Source organism: Notolabrus celidotus, chromosome 6 (genome assembly GCF_009762535.1).
Source record: "Notolabrus celidotus isolate fNotCel1 chromosome 6, fNotCel1.pri, whole genome shotgun sequence".
In the NCBI taxonomy this organism is placed as follows: domain Eukaryota; kingdom Metazoa; phylum Chordata; class Actinopteri; order Labriformes; family Labridae; genus Notolabrus; species Notolabrus celidotus.
The window spans coordinates 10,370,407-10,389,982 of NC_048277.1; the positions used below are offsets into that span (position 1 = coordinate 10,370,407).

Genomic DNA, 19,576 nt, shown 5'->3' on the forward strand with positions numbered 1-19,576 from the left:
TCAGGCAAAAGTTACCACCGGCAAACAGAGGCGATCGCAGTCTTAGCCAAAAGGCCGAGAAGCGATAGCCCAAAGTGTTTGCCGCTGGAGCCCAGCCTCTGGCAGTTTTCTCCCAGGTCGCGGTGCGGTGCTTCTTCCTGGGCACCACAACGGCTGCCGCCTAGCCGAGCGGCCCTCGGATCTGATCTGACCCGACCTCTCAGCGGCCTCGGATACCTTCTTTGCTTTCCACAAGTGCCAGAGGCTCAGCCGAACAGCCGAGCCTGCCAAAAATAGGTTCAACTCAATAGTGTTCCTCTCCACGGAAGTCTTTAGTAAAAGGCGAAAGACTTGTGCGGTATGAAGAGAAACTCGAGTAGGTACGGCCTTCTCCCCCAAGAGCAGCCCAACACAGGTGTGGCCCCAGCCACTACGCTCACGGTAATCTGCCCTTGGCTGGCCGCGTACTAGGCCACTTCCGTTCTCCCACACGTCGTCACAGGCTTCACACAGTGCAATTTCACAGAGTTTAAGGCCTGGCGGTTAGCTGCAGGCTACAATGACATGCAGAAAGCTCAGGCTCTCGCAGACCCGCTGGGCCATTTACAGGAAGAGTGGAAGGGGATCTGCGGCCCACATTCCAGTCCGGGGCTGTTGTGGGCACGCCGGAGGGGAGGCCGAGCCAGGGTTTTGCTCAAGGCATTACTTTTCCACATGGCAGAGAGGGTTGCACCGTTCCCGGCGGCACTGCAATACCGGGTCGATGCGTGGAGTGAATGGAGCAAGCCCCTTCTTCAGCTCCCTGTCTCAAAAATCCGTTTAATATTTCGTCCCCTTATAGGGGACATATCAGATATTAAACTGATAAGAACAGATTTTTTTTCTTTCGAAAAATTTTATTGACACTTAGTTCATTGGTTTCATCATCACATTTACATCTGGACCTTTAAATCAGCATTTTCAGGGATCAAGGGTATTACGACCAAACAAAGGATCTTGTCTTTGTTTATCCTCATGTTCCATCAACATTGTGTTTTCAATGTAATTTGCACAATAAAACAAAACAATCGCAATACATAAAATCAGAACAGTTTAAAAGATTCCATTTAAGTTTTTCCATTAAAATGTCCATGATACATAAAAGTGTCCTTTGTGTCTCTTAAAATCCTCAGTAAAACTTTTAAAAGAGCGCATTTGTTAAAAGTTCTCTTCTTCCAGTTAACTGTTGTGCAGGAGCGTGGTGAGCCCCTAACAAGAATCACTCATTTTGTTCTCCCAAACAGATGTGGTCTCTCGGGACCCTGTCCTGGTGCTCAGAGGAGACCCTCACCCTACGGCTCCTTCCCACCTGCCTCTCCCGGAGAGCCAGGCCGCTGCTGCCTTGAACTTTTCCCGTGTGGCTCCGGCTCCTTCATCCGAATGGGCACAGAGGCGATTCTTCTTTGTGGCTGTGTCCTAGGTTTGCCGCCTGCAGCTCGGGCCATCGTGACCGTCGCTGCTGCCATCCGGATCACAGCCACGGGGGGGATCTGCTTGTGCTTCCTTACCAGCAAGTTCCTGGAGGTCCATGTGGCGTCTTTGATGGCGGCTAGAGTGAGCCATTGTGCCGCAAAGTCTTTCTGGCTTTGCGGCCTTTGGCCCACTCCATACAGCACCAGCTGTGCTGTCAGGACGTCCCCTGCTGGTAAGCACGGGAATTGTAAGGAGCCGGCCAGTGCCCACTGTTCTACGGCAGCGCTGCACTCCCAGAGCAGGTGCCTCACAGACTCAGGCGCATCACAACCTGGTCGAGGGCAAGTTGAGGACCTTGACATGCCCCGAGAGTGCATCACGGACCTGACCGGGAGGATCTCATGAGCCACCATCCATGACAGGTCCCGGAGTCTGTTTGGAAGAACAACCTGGTCGAGGGCAAGTTGAGGACCTTGACATGCCCCGAGAGTGCATCACGGACCTGACCGGGAGGATCTCATGAGCCACCATCCATGACAGGTCCCGGAGTCTGTTTGGAAGAACAGGATGGTTTACACTGCTCCAAACTGTAGAGGGCTCGCCGAGTGCAAGCCCGCGCACTGGACTCACTGAGTCACGCTCCTGCACAACAGAGATGAGAGAACGGTGGTTAGTTAAAATTTGCAACTCTTCCTGTTCAAGTTTAAAATGACTTAAAAACTTTTGGATAAAAGCATAGGCAGGAGGAAGGTTAAAAGACACTGGAACTTTAAGATCAATGGGTAAAATTTTTATTTTTCTTAGGTATGACCCCATCCAGAACCGTGTCATCGCTGTAGTCTTTGGGTTTCTGGATGGGGCTGTGGCAGCTCTGATTGATGTTGCTGAATATCTGCTTCCTAAAAACAGATTAAAATCGGGAACCCCTTTTCCACCCTTTTCTTTTTGTTTCTTCATTATGTCTCTTTTTAGCCGCTCCCACTTGGATCCCCACAGAAAATAAAAGATTGCTCCAGATCTAAAAGCACGTGTCTTGAGGGGGTAAAAACAGAACTGATCAATAAAAGCAAAGGTAAAATCACTGCTTTAATGATTAAAACCTTCCCTTCCATGGTCAGTCTGCGCTGCGTCCAGTACCCCAGTCGTTGTCTGATTTCCCTACTTTGTCTTGCCAATTGGTTTTCCCTCCCCCCTCCCTATCAAATTTGACCCCAAGTATTTTCTGGTCAGTCTGGTTCACAGTCAGGAGGAGTCCAGTCGTCTCAGTCGCTGTCCATGGTCCATAGCATTGGGCTTGGGTCTTTAGTCTGTTTAATTTGGACCCAGAGGCCTGTCCAAACCAGTCAGTCAAGTCCAGCGTCCTGTTAACAGATAAAAAGTCAGTGCATAAAATGTTGATGTCGTCCATGTATGAAAAGCACTTGCTTGTCAGTCCCCCACCCCATTGATTCGTTGGTCCCTTCTCAAGATCTGTGCCAACGGTTCAATGCAGATAATGTAGAGGAGGGCAGATAACGGACAACCCTGACAGACACCGCAGTAAATCTCCACTGCTTTTGTAAAATGCCCGTTAACAACAAATTTGCTGATAATGTCCCGGTACAGCAATCCCACCCAAGCTATAAACCTCTCAGGGAAACCCACGGTTTGCAGCACCTGGAACAAGTACTGGTGCGAGACCCGATCAAATGCTTTTTCAAAGTCTAAATTGAGGACTACAAGCCGAATATTTCTGCCTCTCGCAAAACAGATGGTGTCTCGGATCAGAATGAGGCTGTCAGTGAACTTCCTCCCCGGTATGGCACAGGCTTGATCCGGGTGAATCAGCCCTTCTAAAAGCACTGACATATGAGATGATAAAAGTTTACTAAAAAGTTTGCAGTCAAAATTTAAAAGGGTGATAGGTCTCCAGTTCTTTAGGTCTGTCTTGTCTTTGTCTTTAAAAAGCAGAGTCACTATCCCTATTCTAAAACTGTCAGGAAGTCGGTCAAGTTTTTCAAATTCCATAAAAACAGCAAGTAGATCAGGTGCTAAATTATCCCATAAAATCCAATAAAATTCAAAGGGGAGACCATCGTGCCCTGGGGACTTTCCTCTTTTAAAACCTTTAATACAATTATTTAGTTTTAAAAGGGTAACATCTTGGGATAAAAGCACACTGTCATCCACTCTCTGTTGAATGAATTTTAAAACTTCTGTTACAATTTCAGTCTTAATGGATTTTTCTTTGTACAGTTCTTCATAAAAATCTTCTATTGTATCTTTCAATTCAGTTGTAGTTTCAGCAGTGGAGCCATTGTCTCTTTTGAGTTTGGTTATTGTTTTCTCTTTGTGAATTATTTTTTTAAAGAAATATCTTGTACACCTTCTTCCATTTCCTTTTCCTTGCTCCTTAAAATGACACCTTTACTCTTGATTTCGGCTAAAAACAACATCTGCGTCTTTACTTCCTGGATTTCTTCATTAAAATCCATTCCTTGTTGATTTAAAATATAATATCTCTGGAGTCTTTTCTGCAGTCCAAACATGCGTCTATTTTCCCTATCTTTTTTTCTCTTCCCTGCTTGTCTAAAAAAAGTCTGAGTCCTTCCCTTCACCATTTCCCACCAGTGTGCTCGTGTTTCGTAGAAGTCTTGGAGGGTCTGCCACTCTTGGTACTGCTCCCTGTACTGACTCACTAGCTCCCTATCTTCTAAAAGGGAGCAGTTGAGTTTCCATAGACCCTTTCCATAAGTCACACCTGAAGAAAGTGAAAGAGTGCAGGAGAGCATAGCGTGATCAAAAAAGAAGACAGGAATTACTCTAGCATCAGTAGGTGGGCAATCTCGTGATAAAATGTAGTCTATGCAAGAGGCTTTGGTGCCATCACCACTGAACCAGGTGAAGCCCTCCTCTCTGGGATGCATGACTTTAAAACAGTCCAGTAATTTAAAATCCCTGCAAATAGTCCCAAATAAAACCGATGTTTTGTCCACTTTAAAATCCTTGTTTGTTCCTTTCCTATCATTTCTGGTTAAAATACAGTTAAAATCTCCACCTACTACTAAGGGTTCCCTATCTAGCATGTTGGACTGCAAGTCTTCTAAAAGGTTATACCTGTCGTTTTTATCATTAAAGTCATAAATATCTAAAATGTTAAAAATCCTTCCCCATAAAAGTCAAGTGTGCTAAAAGTGCCCTACCATCTCTCACCACAGTGCTGCCCTTCACCAAGACCAGTGGGTTTTTAATTAAAATGGCCACGCCATCATTTTTATTTTTATTTGATCCACTCCACAGTGATGCATGTGGCCACATTGCCTCCCAGTCCCTGTAGTTTTTTAAAAATGGTAGACCACACTCTTGCAATAAAAACACATCTGACTTAAAAGACTTAAGAAAGGATAAAACAGTTTGGGCTCTAACTTTCGACTTCACGCTTCTCACATTGATGGTTGAGAAGGTGAGCGTCATAAGTATGGTTATAAACAGGTAAAACATTTTGAAAGACTAAAAGGGTTAAAAAACAGCAATATATTTCTTGTTAACGAAGCTCTTTTTGACTCTTACGGGGGAAGAGTGACCAGATTAAGCTCCATTTCCCTTTCAGACTGTGCAGGTTTTCCTGGTTTGAAGTTGATTTTTAACATTTGATCAGGTAACATTTTGGTTTGTGCTCACCTAAAACAACTGGTTACCCTGTGCCTTCGTGAGGAAATTTCATTTAAATTACACTGTCATGTAGGCCTGAAAGAAACTTTACAAAAACGTCATTCAGTAAATCAATCTTTATTGATATGATGCCACATCACAAGAAACTCAGGTCTAGACCATATTTTATTATTAACAAAGACCCAACACCAAGACAGGATAATATCCCGTCCCCTCTTACCGACAGGACTGGATCTCACCCCACCTTAATCCACCATGAACATTGCACCTCGCAGTATTTCGCTAGTTGCAGCGGCGAGGACAAACTTCCTTTAACAGGCAGAAACCTCCAACAGAACCAGACTCAGGTTTGACAGACATCTGCTTTAAATCATCAATGTGTCTGCTATAGAATGTGCCTTGTTTGGACTGAATTGGAGAAAAGCCCTAGGAGGAGCTCTCAAAAGTATGCACCCTTATTTGGGCGTCATTCTTTACATTCAAAGCTGTATGTGCATTTGATGCACCGCCTGAACGCCTGCCACGCCTGCCACGCCCACAATTTTAGTCTGAACGGAATTCCTTTTATAATATTTAATCGTAAATGTGTCTACTATAGGTTGCCCTTGGTTTGGACTGAAACTTTGGAAGAGTCATTTGATGAGGCAGGTTCTGAGTCAATGTATAAAAAATTAAGTAGCAATTTCCAAAATTCAAATAGTAAATGAACAATGAATGTATGTGGCTATTGAGAGATACAGTCCCTTTTACAGTGTACATGCTGGAGAGTAGTAGTTTCGGTCCAATGGAGGCCTTCCAACACAAATCAAATGGAACCAAAGGCTGCAAGCTGTACACTGGATCTGAGGAGAATATTAGTGATAGATTAGGATTTAGTTACATGTGAAACATACACTAGCATAGAAAACTGTCCATTCCTACCCATCACGGCCATCTTTGTTTCTTGCTGGACTTTGGTAGGCATTCCCGCAGGCCCTGCACAGTTATGAAAAATTTTCTAACACATCATATGCTTAAATTATTCCCAAGTTGACTGTATATAGGTCATGAGTATGATACACCGAAAGCAAAAATCCAAAACACAAACCTGACTCTGTGACCAGTTGGCAAGCTATTTCCCATCTCAACTGTGTCACAGCAGCTTCATCAGTTTTGAAATCTAACACCTCACCAGTTAGCAGACACTTTACAGGGCAGGGTTTAATTAGTAACATTAAGTAGCTTTCTTAGGTAAACACTGAATTGCACTCATACCTTGCACACAAATACTCCACAAGATGTTGCGTCCTGCTGACGTGGATGGTTAATTGTGTCACAAGTCCATCTAGAGATGTGTATGTTTTTGTGCCTCATGAAAGCTCTGTGCAAGCAAAACAAAAAAAGTATTTGTTACAGACGGCACTCAATGATTTTAACTAAGCTGATGTATTGTACATCTTACCGTGTTACATCCCTGCATTTGATTATGTGGTCAGGTGTTTCTCCTAGAGGGTCTATGTAAAGTGCAAGCCTCTCCTTTGGATAAAGGACCTGCATAAGACGTGTAATGTGTCCATAGAAATTTTGAAATAGTACAGCCAATCTTCATGCAGGAGAACACAAAAGTATATTTACACTCCTGCACATGACTATTTTGCAAATGTGTGAAGTTCTCACCACAAGTGTCCAATGTCTGTTGTCACACACAGGACCTAAGAGGACATCGTAGGCCATTGGGTCAACCTGAAACAAAAATATCCTCAATACAAACTTGTATGCATTTTAAATAAGTCTGAACGGATTTTCTGAAAGGTTACCTTCTTTAATCCTTGGAATGATCCATGCCACAGAGCACTCATTGCAAAGGAGTCAACAAGATAAAACCTTTTCAAACGTTCCTGTTGTAACTTTTGAATGATGACATGAATGAATGCATTCAAAACCTGAAATGATAATATTGAGAAGATAATCTTTCCCATATCAAATAAAGATGAAAATATGAATGAAAACACTATGCATGCATTTACCTCACTCTCTAGTTCCCTTCCAGGGGCCAGATTTTGCAGGTCTCTGGCAAAAAGTTTGTATGGTCCCACTTTGCTCCATAGCACACTTTGCCGTTTGCCAGACCAGATGTCAGCTATTACTGTGAATTAGAATCAAGAGGGGTTTACTGAGGCAACAATAGTACTGTGATGTGGTACTGTGTTCCAATTTTCACACAGTCTTACAGAGAACAATGACAAAATCCTGTTTGTATATTGCTATAGTAAAACTGTTTTAAAACAGATACTCACATTCTTCAGGGATGGTCCTGGAGGAAGCAGTGTCCCTGGACATGGGGTCTGATTGTGGACTTGGGGTCTCACTGAGGCGCTGGGGTACCATGGGGGAGTGTTGACAGATTGAGTCATTGGGGCTCTTGATCGGAGACTGCAGACTTATTGTGTCACTGAGGCTCTTGATCGGAGACTGCAGACTTATGGTCTCACTGAGGCTCTTGATCGGAGACTGCAGACTTATGGTCTCACTGAGGCTCTGAGGTACTGCAGGGGACAAACAAGAGCTGGTCTGCTGTGCCTGAGGAATCAGTGGGGAAAGTGCAATCCATTTTGCAGGGATTCGAGGCTGTGGTTCCACATATCTTTTGAGATGATCAATGTTAATTTTCTCTATGGTTCTGCCATTACACTGAAGTAGATCTGCACTTTTCCCCTCAATGTTTACTATGGCGAAAGGTCCCAGTAAATCTGGTTCCATTTTCCCTCCTTTCCTTTGCTCTTGGTGAATGTTTTTTCTGAGAACTCTGTCAACCACTGTAAAGATGTCCTCTTCCCCCTTTGACATCTTTCTCTTCAGCACCTTCTCTTGGGAATCTAAAATATTGGCCTCTACTTGAGCGTGGATATCTTTGAGTTGTGAGGCTCGGATGCACAAGTCCTCATTTCGAGTCAGAGCATTTGCCTGCTCTTTGATCTTTGCTCTCTGATCTGCAACATAAAGTAGGTAATTAAACACAAATAAACATAATGGACATAAATATAAATAAAAACAGTAAGAGACAAAACATTTTAAAATTAAGGTGTCTGGTTCGGTCCCGTGGTGTCAGGCTCGAGCGTAATCATGTGTCAGTTCTTGACCAGATATGTGCAATGTAGCTAACAGTAGAGTCTAGAAGTTTATGAAGCAACTCCCAATTTCATTGACTTCTGTGACTCATACTGTGCTCCGCACTAGGTGATGCTGTTTTCTCAGTACACCTACGTAAGTGAGTAGTCACTGAAAAGGATAGAAACAACTGGGGAACAGCTCCACCCAGCGGCGAGTAATGTGAGACTCAGCTGTGAAAAAAAAAATTGTCAATGTTACACGTAACTTCTGTGCTACTGTTGAGCTTGCCACGGTATTATCGTAGAGTTAGCTCAGTTGCCGGTAACGACAGTTATTTACCTTTGAATTACTCGATCTCAGGGTTAAATGAAACTAATAGGGACATTCCCAATATAAATGCAGTAAAATTACGTTTTACCTGACACGTCTGGGATTTCGGAGGGATAACGGGCCTCCCTTCAGTACATCAGGAAATAGGGGGAATATTTGGTTGTGATCTGTTTTTTAGTGCGGAGTCCAAATACTGTTGGTTTTATGTAGCAATCCCAGTCACTTGGGTGCACCATTTTTTTCAAAGCCCTGAAATCAAAGGAAGAGTCTCTCATTCTCTGTGTTTACATGTGATAGACCCATGGAGAAAGTAGGAAGTGCATTTTTACCCTTGAATGGTTCCATTAAGTTTTTCAACCAGGCCATTTGTCTGTGGGTGGTACGGCGCACAAAGACTTCTTTCTATGCAAAGTTTTTCACAAAGGTCCCGGTTGATCTAGAACATATGACGGATAAAGTTATGAAAATAAATAATATACATATATATGGTATAGTATTTAAAAATAGTATTTTTTTTAGTACCACCCCTAGACTTACTTTGTTGACAAATTCTTTGCCTCGGTCAGTCAGGATACGTTTTGGTGCACCGTACTTATAAAAGAAATCCATTATGCACTTTGTGACTTCCTCTGCCTTTTTACTCTTCAGCAGATAGACCTCCAGCCATTTAGTGAAATAGTCCACCATCACACAGATGTACGTGTAACCATTGTTGGTACACTTAAGTGTGCCTACCAGGTCCATCCCAACCAGTTTGAAAGGCTCTAACACCTGAAATGCAAACAAATGCAGAAATTCAAATTTATAAAATTCACTGTGACTCAATTGTTGAACATAATGTGTCTTACATTAGTGTAATCACTCACCTGTATTTGTTTGTACTGGGCCTTCTCTTTTAAACAGGCCCTCTTTTTCTGACATGCATCACACTGGGAAATCTAATAAGCAAAGAGAAAATCTGAGCACAATGAAGAGGCACACTTTGGATTATTATAAATTAAACTCAAAAAGGAGAAATCTACTTACCCATTTTGTGATATCTGCCTTCATACCTGGCCAGTAGTACCTCTGGAGGATAGCATGAAGAGTCTTGTCCACCCCACAGTGGGCCCCAATAGCACTGGCGTGAAATTCCAGGAAGATAGCGTTTGCATCAAGTGGGGTATGTACAACCTTTGCGAGGTGATGCTGCTGCTCATCACGCTTTCTGTGGCATTGGTAGTACAGCTCCCCATCTAAGGGTCATATTTTATCTAAACAGTTAAATAAATAAGATTTTGAGATCAACAATGTTATACAGTGCCATTTTGCTGGTTGTCTTACCTTTCATATGGTAGCTTTCCGCCCTTCTTTTCAGAATATATCTCTGATTTTTGGAAAATCCTGGAGGATATATGCTGTTCATTTTAAAGTCAATTATTTCTCTGACTTTAAGAGGATCCATGTTTTCTGTCTCTATCGAATTGTTTGAGGGTTTGCTATAAGATAATCTCTACTGAGCAAAAGAACAATCAACTGCTCCATCCTGCTTTTATAGCTACACCCCTGGGTCAGATGTTGGTGATTACTTAATTACTGGGTCAATGTGTGTTTTGTTCATTGGATTTTCCGTTGAGAAAATAATATTAAAAAACAAAAAATGAGTGGTTATTTGATTTTCATTTTAAAATTCAAGAATTAAAATTGAAATTCAAGCTATTTTTATTCATCAGGGTCAAGAAGGGATAAACAAAACTTTAAAAACTGGTCGATTTTCCTTTTCTGTTTCTAAAAAACAAAAAATAAAATCGTTGGAAGACAGAAACAATTCAATTCAATTTGCTTTATTGGCATGTACAAAGACATGTTTCCAAAGCACATACGATTTATACACATACATTACATTCATTAAATATTATATTCATTACATATATATTCATATTATATATATTACATATTTTATATGCGTTAAAACAATGGTGTCACCCATACAGCATATCTCAATGTCAATGCTCTTAAAACCTTCACCCAAAATCAGATATCATGGGATGGTGCGTCCCTCAGGCTGTGACAGGCAGACACATATTTAGCAGCCAGAGGAGCTGCTGACCCTTCCCCCAGGAGAACTGACAGTTTCTCTTCTGGAGTTAATGTTGGGAAGTTTGTTACTATTTTAGTAATTTCCCTGTAGTGGGAATCTCTTAGTAAAGAGAACTTGCTGCAGGTGCTAATCGTCTCTCTCTCTCTCTCTCTCTCTCTCTCTCTCTCTCTCTCTCTCTCTCTCTCTCTCTCTCTCTTTTATTGTCCTCTATCCCTCTTTCCAACCCCAACTCAGTCTCAGCAGATGTCTATCTAACCTGAGTCTGGTTCTGTTGGAGGTTTCTGCCTGTTATAGGAAGTTTGTCCTCGCCGCTGCAACTAGCGAAATACTGCGAGGTGCAATGTTCATGGTGGATTAAGGTGGGGTGAGATCCAGTCCTGTCAGTAAGAGGGGACTGGATATTATCCTGTCTTGGTGTTGGATCTTTGTTAATAATAGAATATGGTCTAGACCTGAGTTTCTTGTGATGTGGCATTATATCAATAAAGATTGATTTACTGAATGACATTTTTGTAAAGTTTCTTTCAGGCCTATATGACAATCTAATTTAAATGAAATGCATTTTCTTTTCTTCAAGACCATGCTTGTTATTCCTGGGTGGTGATGGGTTTTAATGTTGTATACTTAGACAATATTGCGAGAAGCTGTCATTTAAGTTAGAAGTCTTGTGCATCTAAATCCAACATTGTTCTGGACTTTATTACAGATGTACTGAGAGATCAAAACAAAAATTATGGTGTGTTTGCATGAGAGCTCTGACATAACTTTGACACTATTTGAATGTAGCCTAGGATCTAAAAGAATAACGTCCACTAAAAGGTTCCTGTTCGTCTCCGGTGACGCTTTTCACACCGTGCAATGGCATCATATCACTATTAGAGTGTTACCATTGCTCCGCGATAAGAGTTTGTATTTTAATCGCTATTTAAACACATGAAATAGCCCTACCTGATGTATTTTGTCACTTATTGCCGTTGCGAAAATGTTTACAGCTGAAGTGCAGCGACTGACAGCAGCGTTTTCAAGAAAACCCTTTGCAAAATGTATTGAGGAAATTTCCTCACGAAGGCACAGTGTAACCAGTTGTTTTAGGTGAGCACAAACCAAAATGTTACCTGACGCTTATGGGTGTAAAGAATGAATGACAGGAGACCCTTCATTCACTGGAGTCTGCGGCGTAGTGGTTATGTTGTGGCCGCAGTGCCTTTTTGGCATGTGAATTGTATTCGCATGAGACCGAGTCCGTCTTTATGTTGCTCTTTACACATACTTATGTACGTGACTGTGATATAGTCTACTGATTCCTTTAGTTAAATTATTCTCGCCGCAATATTGACTATGAATGAGACAATTGTACGACTTGCAAATATCACCTGCATCGTGTTCCCACGGCTCCACGTAAACCGTTAAAAAGTGTGATTTTAACCAAGTTCTGTGGGTTAGATCGTCACCGTTGGAAAGTACTTACCTGTCACAAAGTAAAGTGTGTTAGTGGACTGCAGTGAAGTGGTTAATGAGGCCGTAGTTTATAGAAAACTTTCGCTAAACATGGTCCAGTATTTCCTGATATGAGCTCAAGGAAACCAGTTGTTTCAGACGAACACAAACCAAAATGTTCCCTGGCTGTAACCTGGATGATGACGTGTTGACCAATAGCTGTCAAAATTCCTTCATTTCTGTGAGCTCAGTGGCTCACGGGTATGGATGCGGTCTTTCATATAGCTCTCTTTTTGCTCCCCCAGGTTCGAATCCAACTCGACCCGTGTTTGCAAATACTTTATTTTTACCCATTTAATGACTTTCGTCGGTAGATATGAGGCACTGCTCACTGATCCAACCATTTTGACGCAATACATGTGAGACGAGACCCGAAAACTACTGTTAATATGTTTGTGAATTTGTGGCGAATCTTGTGTTTGGAGCGGAGCACAGCGTCTGCCTTTAAGTAAATACAACACAGCTGGATCACGGAAACCAGTTAGCGTAGGAACCAGTAGGGCGATAACACCGGCATGGGCAGCCATCATTTTGGAGACACCACAAGGTAAAAAACCAAACCAAAGCAAATATTTTTGTAAAATGGAACACTAGTAAATTTGACAAAGATATTGCCTACCTGAATGGCTTAGATATTGGTTGAAGTTTGTTTGACCTCTTCTGGCATTTCTGTTAGATCTGCGCTCCAATACAGTCTCTCATCCTGCTCAGCTTGCTGATTGAGGGTTGGCAGAGCACCTGGTTAGCTTGCAGGGGTTTATTGGTGACAATGCTTTCCACCTGCTGGGTATCTGGAGCTGGCCCTGTATCCTGGTCATCAGCACTCATATTGCCCTCCTTTGGTGTTTGACAGTTCTCTGAAGTCTGGTATGGTTGTTGTTGTCTTGTCCTGTTAGCATATGATTGAGGGCAACCTCTGAAGGAGTGGGTTGTTTCACCTCAGAGATTGCACCTCATGGGCTGGTCACAGTTCTTTGTGGAGTGGTCGGATGTTCTGCAGTTCTTGCAGTAGGTCACATGGCAAGTAGCTGCCAGGTGGTTGAGGGAGCCACACTTGCGTTCTTTGGGCTGTCCTTGGTAAAAAAGGTAGACTCTAACTGCACCCAGCTGTATGGTGGAGGGAAGGTGGTGGAGAAGCCCTGTGTCCTCCTGGCGTCTGAGTCGCACATAGAAACGTTGGGCCCCCGTCCGAATCCCATCCTGGTCTCTCAATTCCATTCCTCTCAAGACGGTGCACTTATTATCAGAAAGCCATGTGTGATTGTCCTCAGTTGAGATGACTTCTGAGTACATGATTATTGTCACTGATTTTCTCAAGTGCTGGTGTTGAAAGTCTCTTTGGTTGAAATCTTTCGATTATTCGATTATTATCAGTTCAAAAGGGTGAAGGTGGTAAAGACCGTTTACAAATTTTGTCTACCTGGTAGGGCAAAGATGTAGTCCAGTTGCATGGTCTGAAATCCAAGGATGTTCTGGAGGTCCCTTTGTCTCCGTCTGGCTAAAGAGAGAAACACAACTCCCAGTTTTTACTGTCGCCATGGCGGGCAATAGCGGGCAACTGCGGTTAGTTGATGGCAGCTTCGCGGCGTACACCTCCTTGCAGCGACGCTGCCACTTGCCTGTCCAAGACAGAAAGCGAGCCGTGGACTCAGAAGACAGGCTTAGCTCACCCTCAGCTGCTCCCAAAGTGGCCAAAGAGTGCAAAACACTGACTTGGGTTTGCAGCACAAGCTCTCTGTCCCCTTTTCTCCGTCTGTCAAAAGAGAGAAACACAACTCCCAATTTTTACAGCTTGGCAAGCTGTTTACGTGTCTGAGAAAGCAAACACACTCCAGCAACCACGCAAAAGCCTAAAACCTAAGCAGTCCAGCGAGGGAAGAATGTCTAGAGCACATTTCTTTCACAAAGTCAGGACAGTCTGGTCGGGGAGAACATTCACTTCTCTTTGGCCCCTCGTCAAGGTCGCTGCTTGCTGCCGTCGCCGTGGTGAGCAATTGCAGGTAGCCGATGGCGGCTTCGCGGCGTACACCTCCATACAGCACCCTGCCACTTGCCTTTCCAAGACCGAAAGAGAGCCCAGACTCAGACGACGGACGGAGCACGCACCGGGGCCGGTCTGCGGGACGATCCAGAGGCACGAATACTGTTCGGCTTTCAGGACCCACTTTGTTTATCCTTTGACACAAGAATCAGGGGAGAGCGCGAACGCAGTCCCCCACTACCACAAATTATGCAGTCGAGATTCCCACATTTGGGGAATTCGCAGGGGTCAGCACAGCCGGAGTGCAATGGCTGAGCCTCGCCCTGGGTGAACCACCTTCTTGATCATGGTATCTCCCCTGCCAGGTAAGTATGAGTTGGATGCGTCAGAGACAGGGGACTAATTCCCAGACACAGCACCCTGGCTGGTGGTGGCCACAAGCCACAATCCCAAAGTTTGGTAGCTTGAGCATTAGCTCACCCTCAGCTGCTCCCAAAGTGGCCAAAGAGTGCAAAACACTGACTTGGGTTTGCAGCACAAGCTCTCTGTCCCCTTTTCTCCGTCTGTCAAAAGAGAGAAACACAACTCCCAGTTTTTACTTGGCAAGCTGTTTACGTGTCTGAGAAAGCAAACACACTCCAGCAACCACGCAAAAGCCTAAAACCTAAGCAGTCCAGCGAGGGAAGAATGTCTAGAGCACATTTCTTTCACAAAGTCAGGACAGTCTGGTCGGGGAGAACATTCACTTCTCTTTGGCCCCTCGTCAAGGTCGCTGCTTGCTGCCGTCGCCGTGGTGAGCAATTGCAGGTAGCCGGTGGCGGCTTCGCGGCGTACACCTCCATGCAGCACCCTGCCACTTGCCTTTCCAAGACCGAAAGAGAGCCCAGACTCAGACGACGGACGGAGCACGCACCGGGGCCGGTCTGCGGGACGATCCAGAGGCACGAATACTGTTCGGCTTTCAGGACCCACTTTGTTTATCCTTTGACACAAGAATCAGGGGAGAGCGCGAACGCAGTCCCCCACTACCACAAATTATGCAGTCGAGATTCCTACATTTGGGGAATTCGCAGGGGTCAGCACAGCCGGAGTGCAATGGCTGAGCCTCGCCCTGGGTGAACCACCTTCTAGATCATGGTATCTCCCCTGCCAGGTAAGTATGAGTTGGATGTGTCAGAGACAGGGGACTAATTCCCAGACACAGCACCCTGGCTGGTGGTGGCCACAAGCCACAATCCCAAAGTTTGGTAGCTTGAGCATTAGCTCACCCTCAGCTGCTCCCAAAGTGGCCAAAGAGTGCAAAACACTGACTTGGGTTTGCAGCACAACCTCTCTGTCCCCTTTTCTCCGTCTGTCAAAAGAGAGAAACACAACTCCCAGTTTTTACTTGGCAAGCTGTTTACGTGTCTGAGAAAGCAAACACACTCCAGCAACCACGCAAAAGCCTAAAACCTAAGCAGTCCAGCGAGGGAAGAATGTCTAGAGCACATTTCTTTCACAAAGTCAGGACAGTCTGGTCGGGGAGAACATTCACTTCTCTTTGGCCCCTCGTCAAGGTCGCTGCTTGCTGCCGTCGCCGTGGTGAGCAATTGCAGGTAGCCGGTGGCGGCTTCGCGGCGTACACCTCCATGCAGCACCCTGCCACTTGCCTTTCCAAGACCGAAAGAGAGCCCAGACTCAGACGACGGACGGAGCACGCACCGGGGCCGGTCTGCGGGACGATCCAGAGGCACGAATACTGTTCGGCTTTCAGGACCACTTTGTTTATCCTTTGACACAAGAATCAGGGGAGAGCGCGAACGCAGTCCCCCACTACCACAAATTATGCAGTCGAGATTCCCACATTTGGGGAATTCGCAGGGGTCAGCACAGCCGGAGTGCAATGGCTGAGCCTCGCCCTGGGTGAACCACCTTCTTGATCATGGTATCTCCCCTGCCAGGTAAGTATGAGTTGGATGTGTCAGAGACAGGGGACTAATTCCCAGACACAGCACCCTGACTGGTGGTGGCCACAAGCCACAATCCCAAAGTTTGGTAGCTTGAGCATTAGCTCACCCTCAGCTGCTCCCAAAGTGGCCAAAGAGTGCAAAACACTGACTTGGGTTTGCAACACAAGCTCTCTGTCCCCTTTTCTCCGTCTGTCAAAAGAGAGAAACACAACTCCCAGTTTTTACTTGGCAAGCTGTTTACGTGTCTGAGAAAGCAAACACACTCCAGCAACCACGCAAAAGCCTAAAACCTAAGCAGTCCAGCGAGGGAAGAATGTCTAGAGCACATTTCTTTCACAAAGTCAGGACAGTCTGGTCGGGGAGAACATTCACTTCTCTTTGGCCCCTCGTCAAGGTCGCTGCTTGCTGCCGTCGCCGTGGTGAGCAATTGCAGGTAGCCGGTGGCGGCTTCGCGGCGTACACCTCCATGCAGCACCCTGCCACTTGCCTTTCCAAGACCGAAAGAGAGCCCAGACTCAGACGACGGACGGAGCACGCACCGGGGCCGGTCTGCGGGACGATCCAGAGGCACGAATACTGTTCGGCTTTCAGGACCCACTTTGTTTATCCTTTGACACAAGAATCAGGGGAGAGCGCGAACGCAGTCCCCCACTACCACAAATTATGCAGTCGAGATTCCCACATTTGGGGAATTCGCAGGGGTCAGCACAGCCGGAGTGCAATGGCTGAGCCTCGCCCTGGGTGAACCACCTTCTTGATCATGGTATCTCCCCTGCCAGGTAAGTATGAGTTGGATGCGTCAGAGACAGGGGACTAATTCCCAGACACAGCACCCTGGCTGGTGGTGGCCACAAGCCACAATCCCAAAGTTTGGTAGCTTGAGCATTAGCTCACCCTCAGCTGCTCCCAAAGTGGCCAAAGAGTGCAAAACACTGACTTGGGTTTGCAGCACAAGCTCTCTGTCCCCTTTTCTCCGTCTGTCAAAAGAGAGAAACACAACTCCCAGTTTTTACTTGGCAAGCTGTTTACGTGTCTGAGAAAGCAAACACACTCCAGCAACCACGCAAAAGCCTAAAACCTAAGCAGTCCAGCGAGGGAAGAATGTCTAGAGCACATTTCTTTCACAAAGTCAGGACAGTCTGGTCGGGGAGAACATTCACTTCTCTTTGGCCCCTCGTCAAGGTCGCTGCTTGCTGCCGTCGCCGTGGTGAGCAATTGCAGGTAGCCGGTGGCGGCTTCGCGGCGTACACCTCCATGCAGCACCCTGCCACTTGCCTTTCCAAGACCGAAAGAGAGCCCAGACTCAGACGACGGACGGAGCACGCACCGGGGCCGGTCTGCGGGACGATCCAGAGGCACGAATACTGTTCGGCTTTCAGGACCCACTTTGTTTATCCTTTGACACAAGAATCAGGGGAGAGCGCGAACGCAGTCCCCCACTACCACAAATTATGCAGTCGAGATTCCCACATTTGGGGAATTCGCAGGGGTCAGCACAGCCGGAGTGCAATGGCTGAGCCTCGCCCTGGGTGAACCACCTTCTTGATCATGGTATCTCCCCTGCCAGGTAAGTATGAGTTGGATGCGTCAGAGACAGGGGACTAATTCCCAGACACAGCACCCTGGCTGGTGGTGGCCACAAGCCACAATCCCAAAGTTTGGTAGCTTGAGCATTAGCTCACCCTCAGCTGCTCCCAAAGTGGCCAAAGAGTGCAAAACACTGACTTGGGTTTGCAACACAAGCTCTCTGTCCCCTTTTCTCCGTCTGTCAAAAGAGAGAAACACAACTCCCAGTTTTTACTTGGCAAGCTGTTTACGTGTCTGAGAAAGCAAACACACTCCAGCAACCACGCAAAAGCCTACAACCTAAGCAGTCCAGCGAGGGAAGAATGTCTAGAGCACATTTCTTTCACAAAGTCAGGACAGTCTGGTCGGGGAGAACATTCACTTCTCTTTGGCCCCTCGTCAAGGTCGCTGCTTGCTGCCGTCGCCGTGGTGAGCAATTGCAGGTAGCCGGTGGCGGCTTCGCGGCGTACACCTCCATGCAGCACCCTGCCACTTGCCTTTCCAAGACCGAAAGAGAGCCCAGACTCAGACGACGGACGGAGCACGCACCGGGGCCGGTCTGCGGGACGATCCAGAGGCACGAATACTGTTCGGCTTTCAGGACCCACTTTGTTTATCCTTTGACACAAGAATCAGGGGAGAGCGCGAACGCAGTCCCCCACTACCACAAATTATGCAGTCGAGATTCCCACATTTGGGGAATTCGCAGGGGTCAGCACAGCCGGAGTGCAATGGCTGAGCCTCGCCCTGGGTGAACCACCTTCTTGATCATGGTATCTCCCCTGCCAGGTAAGTATGAGTTGGATGCGTCAGAGACAGGGGACTAATTCCCAGACACAGCACCCTGGCTGGTGGTGGCCACAAGCCACAATCCCAAAGTTTGGTAGCTTGAGCATTAGCTCACCCTCAGCTGCTCCCAAAGTGGCCAAAGAGTGCAAAACACTGACTTGGGTTTGCAGCACAAGCTCTCTGTCCCCTTTTCTCCGTCTGTCAAAAGAGAGAAACACAACTCCCAGTTTTTACTTGGCAAGCTGTTTACGTGTCTGAGAAAGCAAACACACTCCAGCAACCACGCAAAAGCCTAAAACCTAAGCAGTCCAGCGAGGGAAGAATGTCTAGAGCACATTTCTTTCACAAAGTCAGGACAGTCTGGTCGGGGAGAACATTCACTTCTCTTTGGCCCCTCGTCAAGGTCGCTGCTTGCTGCCGTCGCCGTGGTGAGCAATTGCAGGTAGCCGGTGGCGGCTTCGCGGCGTACACCTCCATGCAGCACCCTGCCACTTGCCTTTCCAAGACCGAAAGAGAGCCCAGACTCAGACGACGGACGGAGCACGCACCGGGGCCGGTCTGCGGGACGATCCAGAGGCACGAATACTGTTCGGCTTTCAGGACCCACTTTGTTTATCCTTTGACACAAGAATCAGGGGAGAGCGCGAACGCAGTCCCCCACTACCACAAATTATGCAGTCGAGATTCCCACATTTGGGGAATTCGCAGGGGTCAGCACAGCCGGAGTGCAATGGCTGAGCCTCGCCCTGGGTGAACCACCTTCTTGATCATGGTATCTCCCCTGCCAGGTAAGTATGAGTTGGATGCGTCAGAGACAGGGGACTAATTCCCAGACACAGCACCCTGGCTGGTGGTGGCCACAAGCCACAATCCCAAAGTTTGGTAGCTTGAGCATTAGCTCACCCTCAGCTGCTCCCAAAGTGGCCAAAGAGTGCAAAACACTGACTTGGGTTTGCAACACAAGCTCTCTGTCCCCTTTTCTCCGTCTGTCAAAAGAGAGAAACACAACTCCCAGTTTTTACTTGGCAAGCTGTTTACGTGTCTGAGAAAGCAAACACACTCCAGCAACCACGCAAAAGCCTACAACCTAAGCAGTCCAGCGAGGGAAGAATGTCTAGAGCACATTTCTTTCACAAAGTCAGGACAGTCTGGTCGGGGAGAACATTCACTTCTCTTTGGCCCCTCGTCAAGGTCGCTGCTTGCTGCCGTCGC

General features: G+C 46.1%; 3 protein-coding genes, 8 non-coding genes and 1 pseudogene across 11 annotated transcripts in view; all 12 read right to left on the reverse strand.

Annotated features, from left to right (window-relative positions):
• The window catches only part of LOC117813963 (outer membrane channel protein CpnT-like), a 2,483-nt gene extending 1,788 nt beyond the window's left edge, over positions 1 to 695 (reverse strand). The window contains exons 1-2 of the mRNA XM_034685045.1: positions 587 to 695; positions 364 to 482 (exon numbers count right to left, since the gene is read on the reverse strand). Of these exons, the coding sequence (XP_034540936.1) occupies positions 364 to 482; positions 587 to 695 (228 nt within the window). The remainder of the gene's footprint in view (positions 1 to 363; positions 483 to 586) is intronic.
• On the reverse strand, positions 243 to 359 carry LOC117815125. Its single transcript, XR_004631705.1, has one exon. It is a non-coding gene; the product is annotated as a U5 spliceosomal RNA (small nuclear RNA).
• A 6-nt stretch (positions 696 to 701) lies between the features above and the next one.
• LOC117815185 lies at positions 702 to 877 on the reverse strand (annotated as a pseudogene).
• Positions 861 to 2,292, reverse strand: LOC117813706. The gene is made up of 2 exons (XM_034684703.1): positions 1,881 to 2,292; positions 861 to 1,762 (listed from the first exon to the last, which is right to left on the reverse strand). The coding sequence occupies exons 1-2, from the start codon at positions 2,260 to 2,262 to the stop codon at positions 1,311 to 1,313; spliced, it is 834 nt and encodes a 277-aa protein (XP_034540594.1). The 5' UTR covers positions 2,263 to 2,292; the 3' UTR covers positions 861 to 1,310.
• A 3,318-nt stretch (positions 2,293 to 5,610) lies between these two features.
• Positions 5,611 to 9,720, reverse strand: LOC117813705 (sentrin-specific protease 2-like). Its single transcript, XM_034684702.1, has 13 exons — positions 9,529 to 9,720; positions 9,369 to 9,440; positions 9,040 to 9,273; positions 8,832 to 8,938; positions 8,591 to 8,751; positions 7,359 to 8,051; positions 7,089 to 7,207; positions 6,879 to 7,004; positions 6,739 to 6,804; positions 6,524 to 6,612; positions 6,337 to 6,442; positions 6,004 to 6,057; positions 5,611 to 5,924 (listed from the first exon to the last, which is right to left on the reverse strand). The coding sequence occupies exons 6-12, from the start codon at positions 7,906 to 7,908 to the stop codon at positions 6,007 to 6,009; spliced, it is 1,107 nt and encodes a 368-aa protein (XP_034540593.1). The 5' UTR covers positions 7,909 to 8,051; positions 8,591 to 8,751; positions 8,832 to 8,938; positions 9,040 to 9,273; positions 9,369 to 9,440; positions 9,529 to 9,720; the 3' UTR covers positions 5,611 to 5,924; positions 6,004 to 6,006.
• A 4,549-nt stretch (positions 9,721 to 14,269) lies between these two features.
• Positions 14,270 to 14,433, reverse strand: LOC117815108. The gene has a single exon (XR_004631689.1). It is a non-coding gene; the product is annotated as a U1 spliceosomal RNA (small nuclear RNA).
• Positions 14,434 to 15,057: 624 nt separating this feature from the next.
• Positions 15,058 to 15,221, reverse strand: LOC117815173. Its single transcript, XR_004631750.1, has one exon. It is a non-coding gene; the product is annotated as a U1 spliceosomal RNA (small nuclear RNA).
• Positions 15,222 to 15,844: 623 nt separating this feature from the next.
• On the reverse strand, positions 15,845 to 16,008 carry LOC117815162. The gene has a single exon (XR_004631740.1). It is a non-coding gene; the product is annotated as a U1 spliceosomal RNA (small nuclear RNA).
• A 624-nt stretch (positions 16,009 to 16,632) lies between these two features.
• Positions 16,633 to 16,796, reverse strand: LOC117815174. The gene has a single exon (XR_004631751.1). It is a non-coding gene; the product is annotated as a U1 spliceosomal RNA (small nuclear RNA).
• A 624-nt stretch (positions 16,797 to 17,420) lies between these two features.
• On the reverse strand, positions 17,421 to 17,584 carry LOC117815186. Its single transcript, XR_004631759.1, has one exon. It is a non-coding gene; the product is annotated as a U1 spliceosomal RNA (small nuclear RNA).
• A 624-nt stretch (positions 17,585 to 18,208) lies between these two features.
• Positions 18,209 to 18,372, reverse strand: LOC117815197. Its single transcript, XR_004631771.1, has one exon. It is a non-coding gene; the product is annotated as a U1 spliceosomal RNA (small nuclear RNA).
• A 624-nt stretch (positions 18,373 to 18,996) lies between these two features.
• LOC117815114 lies at positions 18,997 to 19,160 on the reverse strand. The gene has a single exon (XR_004631696.1). It is a non-coding gene; the product is annotated as a U1 spliceosomal RNA (small nuclear RNA).
• Positions 19,161 to 19,576: the final 416 nt, after the last annotated feature.